Genomic DNA, 9,155 nt, shown 5'->3' with positions numbered 1-9,155 from the left:
TAAACAACAAGAAGATGTAATTAAGCAAGTTGCTCCAGTAAACGTTGTCACAAGAGCACAAGCAAAAGTGCAAGAGCAGAAGCCTACACATGGAGAGACTAGTAAGAGTTCCAAAAGCCATAGAAACTCTAGACGAGCAAGGAGGACTAGAATGAAAGTGAGACTAGAAAGGGAGAAAGGAGAAGAAAAGGCTGTTACAGCTGAGTTGGAAACAACTCAAGAGCAACAGACACAGCAAAGGAAAGTTGAAACGCTTAAACCAGCTGAAAAACCCAGATGATGCCTTTGGGCTATGGATTGGTTCTAAGGCATCCCTGACCTCTTGTTTGAAGGATTATGGAAAACCGATTCAAGATCACATTTAAATCTCTAGCCACATCTCTCCCAACCATGCCACTATCCTCGACATTGGATTTTTTAAAGGAACAAAGTTTGCCTCGTCAAGCCTTTTGGATTGTCGCTGCCATCAAAAACCCTTAAATGCTTATAACTACATCCCATGGATCTCATGGCACCCTACACACTTAAAAGTGGCTTTCATTATTGCGGAACTCAAAAGATTTATCATTAGAGAAAGCTCCTTGGAAGGTTTCATTGCTATCCGCAATCTTTTCTACCAACGCCCTAGGGCAAAAGGATATCCACAAGGTTTTCTTCGTTATGTATTCAAAAAAGTCACCTATCAGAATCGCACCTCCCTCATGGAGCCCACTCTTCGATTTAAAAAACCACCCCCCATAACCTTTCACTCCTTCCACAAGAAGGCTATCGCCCTCCCTTTGTATCAGCAACCCTATCTCTTCGGCTTGCCAATACAACCCCTCACTCTTGCTTCTACCTAGACCCACCATCTGCTGGACCTCTGGGCCCAACCTCCATAGCCTACTTGTACATACCTTACACCACCCCGAAAGACTTTCATAAATCTTTGTATGGGCTACTCGTTTTCCTTTTTATGCTGCCACACACCTTTACAAATAAATATTTGGAAATCTCCATTGTTTGGATACCCTTACCCTTTAAGAAGTGGACTTTAGTAGTTGGGCCCTTCTATTTTATCCCTTATCCCTTATCTTGTTCACACCTTCCCCCCTCAGGCGCTCTTTAATTCCATTATTTTACCTTCTTCCCCCCCCCGTAACACCACTCTTCTCTCCCCTATATTGGGGGCCCTACCTCAGTTAACTAAACCCCACTAATACCTCTCTCTCTACACCCCTTGTTAAATCATAAGCCAAACTCCGCCTACCAATACACCTTTGATCTTCTAGCCCTATGAAAAATATAAATTGGTCTACTAGCTCCATAAAAATATAAAATGGATGCCACCCTCCTCCCCCCTATTTTCCCCTAAAGCTGGACCTCTTCTGTTCACCACCCTATCTCCCCACTAACTTGGTTATCAAATCACCATCAGCTTCAAAATACATAACTCTATTGGGTACAACTTGTCTACCCTAACTCTTTCCCTTGGTACTTTTGTACACTACCATTAACTCACGTGTCCCTAACTCTTCCACCCTAACTCTTTCCCTATGTACATTTGTACACTACCATTAACTCCCTTGTTTTTTCCCCCCAAAATCCACCTCAAGCTGCCCCTCTATAAATCCCCATTCACCTCCTTCATTTGTATATGAAAACCCACACCACTGATGAGCGAAACGCGTTTGGAGTCCCACCCTTTTTTTACCCTAATCATCCCTTGACCTCCCCGTGTATCCTTATCTACCCTAAGGTTCTTCAACATCCCAATCTTGCCTACCCGTTTTTGTCTCTCTATACTTGGAGTCATTTCGCACGCTTTTTAACGTTTTTATCTTACAGTTTGTTTTTTGAATGCATAAGCGATGCACACTCCGCATATATATCTCCTGCTCTCACTCTCCCTTCCGCGCTAATGCACCATAAACTTGAATCATCGTCAAGCTTTTCTCAATCAACCCGCCTTTTTTCCGGTTCTCCCCTCATGCTTCGTACACCCCTTTTTTCCGGTTCTCCCCTCATGCTTCGTACACCCTTTTGGTTACCATCAAACACTTAACACTTTGTTCAATTTTGTTCACGAGGCCCCATATGCTTCGTACACCCTTTTTTCTTACCATCAAACACTTAACACTCTATTCAATTCTATTCACGAGGCCCCTCTATTTTGAAGACAACTTAAAAAAACTTAAAGGCTTGTGTTAGTGGTACTTCAATTTATTAAAAGCACGGGTCAAATCGTGACTTTACGTGCTTCGGGTCTTTCGATATCTGCAACTGCAGTGTTCCCCGCCTCGGCCAGTCTTTGGCTCGTCGTCCTCCCTAACGACAGGCTCAACCCCCTCCCTGCCCAGTGCCATCTGCTTGCCATTGCTTCCACCTGCTTCAACACTCCTAAGCGTGTGTCCTCTGCACGCCACTCAACCCCTTTCGCTCCTGCCTACCTCCGGCACTCTCCTATTATTTTCTAGCCATACTTGGTTCTTGCTCACCTTAATGCTTATCGAAACCACCTTAGCTCATTTCCCTTCTACTCTTGGTCACACCACCTTTCCCTCACGCTCCTGCTTCAACAATTCTCCCCGCTTGCCTCGCGTTTTCTGCCCCGCAGGCTTGCCACCTTTACATCAAACCCCCTAGATAATGGTTCTCCACTCCTGGCACTCAGCCCTTTTCTCCGATTCCTACCCTCGACACCCTGCTGAGCACATCTCCCCACCTTCTTTCCTTCAATATCTCCCCAACTTCTTTCCTGCTTATACTCCACTGACCGCCTTGTGAAGCCCCGTTTTTTATGCTCACCAAACCCCACATTCTCGCTACAGCTCGCTCACCAGGAGACTGGCCACGGAGCAGCTCCATCTCGGACCTTCGCCTTCGTCTATGAAGCAACATCTACTTCGCAAACTCCAGAGCTATTGGAGCACATCCTGGCTTACCTTAGCCACACCAGCTAACTCTGTTTGCTGAAGTGCGCCAACTGTGCTTACACACGGAAAGCGGAGGACTGCCAGCAACAACACAACACTGGCCTTTATACAATTATCCAGCCATCCCTCTGCTTCAATCTTAGCAGAAATCTTGGCTCCGGGTCAACGTCTTCTTTGCAACATGCGTTGGGATGTCCTTCGACGTAGCTTGCTTTTCCAACACTTACTTCGGGAATCCCTTCAACAAGGTTCTCCTTCGGCTATGGCAAACCTTTACATATCAGGGCTAACCTTTCACCTTAACTCAACCTGATGGATCTATTCCCCTCTCACCTAAAGTCACCTACTCCAATAAAGGGTACTCCAATAAAGCTTCAATGCCTCTAATTTAACCGGTGGACTTAGCTTGATTCTAGGTAAACTTGCATCGTATAGGCTAATCGATCGTACACATCACTTTGCACCCTTTCCCACTTTGGCCCACATTTCTTAACCTAACCCACCTCATCAACAACACTTTATCACTTACCCCTCCATGGATAACCTTACTACTCTGCAATTACTACCACCGACAACCCTCGCTTTGGATTCGGCTTCAACCGGCTTGGCGGCACCCCCTGCACCCTCTCTCCCCGGTTTTGTCTCGGCCACCACGGTTCTTTTGGCTGAAACCGCACCCACACTTATGCCTTCGACGCACGCACCCACCGGTAGCATCGTCACATTACCAGACAACCCGCATGCTTTGAATCATTACGAGCACATCACGGAGGAATTGGAAAAACTCCTCGAAGATTCTTTTGACTTCTCCTCGGTGCTTGCCAAAAATGATCTAACCCACAACCGCTTTAATATAACTTCATCCTCCACCATCGACACACCTCTTACCTTCGGAAAGCGACAGGTTTCCTCTTCAATTTACCCCTCCACCAATTTGGCATCGCTACCACAACTCAAGAAGCCGGCGGATTTTGAGGTGATTCTCTCCAATTCTATTTTGGAATTCAAAAAACTACATGGTAAATTAAAAAGAGCTAAAAGTTTCTTGGCACATGTCAATGAGTTACTCCGTAACCAAAAAGCTCCCAATAGCCTTTGTATCAAGCCTCCCAAGCTTACCATTGATGATTCCCAAGCCCTAGCTCTTCTCAATGCCAAACTCACTTCGCTCACTATACGTTTCCAACTTGATTCCACACAAGCTCTCATCCAAGCACAAACTCTACTCATAAAAAACCTCCAATCTTATCTTGATGGTTACCATGCACTCGTTGAAGAACGTCTCAATGATCTTAACAATAGGCTTCTCTTGATCTCCATTCCAAAACTATCAAAACATGATTGGAGTCTTAAACTTAAAGAATGGAAAACCTCTTCTCTCAACCTCTTCCTCTTTGAAATCCAAACCTACATCTTGAATGCCCATCTAACCTCTACCAAGGAGGAAGATGCCATACTTGCACGTAAAAGATCTATCAATGCATTGGAAGAGGAAGTCATTTCCCTTCCCAAAGAACAAACTATAAAAGAACTCGTGGAGCAAGTGGTGGCGGATCACTTGGGTTCAAATAACACCAATAGGCGCTTTAATGCAAGCCACACTAAACCGCATTTCCCCCCCTCCTCTTCCCCATGTAAACCCTATCCCCCTCCCAAAAAACCCTTCCTTTCCCCTCAAAAAACCTTCAAACCCCCTTCCAAAAAACCCTTCCAATCCCCCAGACCCTCTACCTATCCTCAACCTTCTCCGTTGGAGCCGCAATCTATAGCTCCTAAACCATCTCAAGGCCCAACCTATAAACGAACTTTAGAATCTCCCCACCAAGCTTCACCCCCTTATGTAAAAAAACCCCACTACACCTACCACCGCAATTTACTTTCTAATCCGCTCTAGCCTCTTAAACCCATTAGCCCCCCGCACCCTACCATTTCCCACCCCAATATTTCTTCTCCCGCTTCCTCTTCCCACAAGAAAACTTTTTTTCCAAAGAACACCTCCCACTACAATGCAAAACACTCGGGAAAAGGAAGAGGGAGGAGGGATTAGGGCTTAAGCACCCCACTACATGGGTGCACCTTTCCTTCTCCAAGCCCCCCCTCCTCCCGCGTATTTTGGATCTCCAACACCGTTGCTGCATCACCACTTGACAAAGATTACCTCGAGCTCCCAATCCACAAAGGAAGATTGAGAAGGAAGTATTGGCTACCCCTTGTAAATCCTCAACACTACAAGCTTCTCTTGTTTGGTAAACTTAAATCCTTCGCTGTGGAGCTCGGTGTTTCCAACTTTAAAGTGCATAACTTTTCATCTAAAACACTCTTCCTCCCTGAAAAGCGATGCTTAGCTTTAGGTTTAAAATACATTCCCCCCCCTTCAAACCCTTCACCCGCTTCTCTTCTTAACGCTCATACCAAAATGTCAAGAGATTTCAAACTAAAGTTTTTCTTCAAGAATCATCCAACTCTACCACCCTCTCCTTTCAAGATACCAAATCCCCTTTGGACGCCCCCTTTGCAAAACGCAGCTCTCAAGCAAATCTTACTCACTAACCATATTAACCTTAACCTTATTTTGAACTCTAATTTCTTTCCACCCTCTAAACCTCCCCGTTTTGTCACTCAAGCCTTAACCAGCCTCAAATTGGATCCTTCCATTATCATAAAACCTGCCGACAAAAACTTAGGCTTGGCCATACTACCTTTGGATTGGTATGAAAATAACGCCCTCTCTCACCTCAACGATACGTCCACCTACGAGCCTTGCCTCTCCATCCCCTTTCCCTTTATTGCTTCCCTCCTCTCCTCCATTACCATCCAAACTTTCAACACTACCGACTTTAGATCGTAACTTCATTCTCTCGCCCCTTAGCAAGAAACTTAAACCTTGCCCCATTTATTTCATCCCTAAATTGCACAAACCCTCCCTTGTCTCACGGCCTATTTGCTCGTATAAGGGCTATATTTTTTAAAAAGCTTCCATTTGGCTTCACTTCCAACTTTTTCCTATCCTCCTCACCTTTAAACAAAATCTTAAAAACTCTCTCACCCTCATCAAGGACCTTAACAAACTCCCCCTCCCCCCCAATACCCTACTCTTCACCTTTGATGTTGAGGCCCTCTACCCTAGTATCCCAATCAACCATGGCCTTGCAGCTCTCAAAGCCTCCATTTCTACCCATTTTGACCCTCTCAAAACACACTTTATCCTCTCTCTTGCGGCGCTCATCTTGTCGCACCACTACATTACTTTCAAAGGAAAATTTTGGAACCAAGTCAAAGGAACCGCTATGGGCTCCAATTTTGCCGTAGTGTATGCATGCCTCTTCCAATGCCATTTGGAAGCCTCTTCTTCCCTTTTCAGAAGTCCTAACCTCCTCTACTTCAAACGATATGTAGATGATGCCTTTGGGCTATGGATTGGTTCTAAGGCATCCCTGACCTCTTGTTTGAAGGATTATGGAAAACCGCTTCAAGATCACATTAAAATCTCTAGCCACATCTCTCCCAACCATGCCACTATCCTCGACATTGGATTTTTTAAAGGAACAAAGTTTCCCTCGTCAAGCCTTTTGGATTGTCGCTGCCATCAAAAACCCTTAAATGCTTATAACTACATCCCATGGATCTCATGGCATCCTACACACTTAAAAGTGGCTTTCATTATTGCGGAACTCAAAAGATTTATCATTAGAGAAAGCTCCTTGGAAGGTTTCATTGCTATCCGCAATCTTTTCTACCAACACCTTAGGGCAAAAGGATATCCACAAGGTTTTCTTCGTTATGTATTCAAAAAAGTCACCTATCAGAATCGCACCTCCCTCATGGAGCCCACACTTCCATTTAAAAAACCACCCCCCATAACCTTCAAGTTACCTTTCACTCCTTCCACAAGAAGGCTATCGCCCTCCCTTTGTATCAGCAACCCTATCGCTTCGGCTTGCCAATACAACCCTCACTCTTGCTTCTACCTAGACCCACCATCTGCTAGACCTCTGGGCCCAACCTCCATAGCCTACTTGTACATACCTTACACCACCCCGAAAGACTCGCATAAAACTTTGTATGGGCTACTCGTTTTCCTTTTTAGGTTGCCACACACCTTTACAAATAAATATTTGGAAATATCCATTGTTTGGATACCCCTACCCTTTAAGAAGTGGACTTTAGTAGTTGGGCCCTTCTATTTTATCCCTTATCCCTTATCTTGTTCACACCTTCCCCCCTCAGGCGCTCTTTACTTCCATTATTTTACCTTCTTCCCCCCCCCCCCCCCCCCCCCCGTAACACCACTCTTCTCTCCCCTATATTGGGGGCCCTACCTCAGTTAACTAAACCCCACTAATACCTCTCTCTCTACACCCCTTGTTAAATCATAAGCCAAACTCCGCCTACCAATACACCTTTGATCTACTAGCCCCATGAAAAATATAAATTGGTCTACTAGCTCCATAAAAATATAAAATGGATGCCACCCTCCTCCCCCCTATTTTCCCCTAAAGCTGGACCTCTTCTGTTCACCACCCTATCTCCCCACTAACTTGGTTATCAAATCACCATCAGCTTCAAAATACATAACTCTATTGGGTACAACTTGTCTACCCTAACTCTTGCCCTTGGTACTTTTGTACACTACCATTAACTCACTTGTCCCTAACTCTTCCACCCTAACTCTTTCCCTATGTACATTTGTACACTACCATTAACTCCCTTGTTTTTTCCCCCCAAAATCCACCTCAAGCTGCCCCTCTATAAATCCCCATTCACCTCCTTCATTTGTATATGAAAACCCACACCACTGATGAGCTCAATATGAATGAAACGCATTTGGGGTCCCACACTTTTTTCACCCTAATCACCCCTTGACCTCCCCGTGTATCCTTATCTACTCTAAGGTTCTTCAACGTCCCAATCTTGCCTACCCTGTTTTGTTTCTCTATACTTGGAGTCGTTTCGCACGCTTTTTTACGTTTTTATCTTACATTTTGATCAGTTTTCAAAAAAACGCTGTTTAAGGCCTCAAAATGCATCCGGAAGTCAGGGGTGTCTAAAACCGACAATTTTGAGAGAATTGTGAGAAAATGCTCATGGTTTTGGACATAGTTTTGGATTTTCCCTGACCAAAACACTTGAACACACTGAGAGAGGTATTACTACAGCAAGCTAGATATATTAAGCCTAGAAGTCATGTCTACATCAGACTCAGACTCAGACTCAGCTTATACAAGCACATGGATTGCAGGGATAGATGAGCACCCGCCCAGAATAGATCTTCCAAACCTACAATACATAAAGACCAATTTTGTGGAGAGATTTTGGACGTATAACCATGAAAGTGAAGGACTATATAGGTATATTAATGGAAATCAATTCAATCTTTACAGTTGCTTAGAGCCTTACCCGGATAAGCTGACAGAATACAAGCTCTTATATGTCTATACATACGAGGCCAACCGACAATGGACATCTTTATTTGTTGACAAGTATGGACGAGAATATAGAGCTGTAGAAAGCACAAATCCGCGAACCAAATTAGAGATGAGTGGATATTTGGTCAATGAAGGACCTCAGATACATCCACCAAACACAGGAACCTCTAAGAGAATTCCAAAGAGAGGACCACGACCTGGATTTCCTCCTAGCGATAACGAGAGATGAAACGATACCAGAGAGGAGTATGGTTCCATACTTTGCACCCCAAAGTATAAGACCATCTCAGCTAAGAAAATGGGTAAATAGAAAGTACAATGGCATAGGAGACCCATACGCCCATGTCTCGGCTTTCAAGCAAGTCCTACGAGCAGAACGAGTAGAGGAATTCCACACGCAGTATGAGGGTTTTGGACTTACATTGGAGGACAATGCACAAGCATGGTTTGAACTATTGAACCGGAGAGAGTTCACAACCATTGAGAAAATGTTGGATGAATTTGTTCAAGAATTCACCAAGAGGGGCATAAAACATAACACCCTTCCTAAGATTCAGGAATTTAAACAAGGCGAAACAGAAACATTGCGACATGCAATACCGCGTTTCAAGCAATATGTTGCTAGATGTCCTACCCAAGAGTTACCCACGCCAGAACGTCAGATCCTATGCTTCATCAGAGGGCTTAGGAATGAGAATCTCCAAAAGGACCTATACATGAAAAGATACCAAACCTTAGAGGAAGTGACCAAAGCGGCAGTTGACCTAGTTGACAATTGCAAATTCTATGAAGATGGTCAGAAGAAGATGAATGA

General features: G+C 44.4%; 1 protein-coding gene across 1 annotated transcript in view; it reads left to right on the top strand.

The window, feature by feature from the left end:
- The first annotated feature begins 1,671 nt into the window (after nt 1–1,671).
- LOC147430806 (uncharacterized) overlaps nt 1,672–9,155 on the top strand; it is a 28,319-nt gene continuing 20,835 nt past the window's right edge. The window contains exon 1 of the mRNA XM_086493367.1: nt 1,672–3,891. Coding sequence (XP_086349493.1) covers nt 3,451–3,891 — 441 coding nt within the window. The 5' untranslated portion in view covers nt 1,672–3,450. The remainder of the gene's footprint in view (nt 3,892–9,155) is intronic.

This window comes from Adiantum capillus-veneris, chromosome 21, assembly GCF_014529385.1.
Source record: "Adiantum capillus-veneris isolate H3 chromosome 21, ASM1452938v2, whole genome shotgun sequence".
In the NCBI taxonomy this organism is placed as follows: domain Eukaryota; kingdom Viridiplantae; phylum Streptophyta; class Polypodiopsida; order Polypodiales; family Pteridaceae; genus Adiantum; species Adiantum capillus-veneris.
The sequence above is the reverse complement of the archived record's forward strand: the minus strand, read 5'-3'. Positions and strand labels throughout refer to the sequence as shown.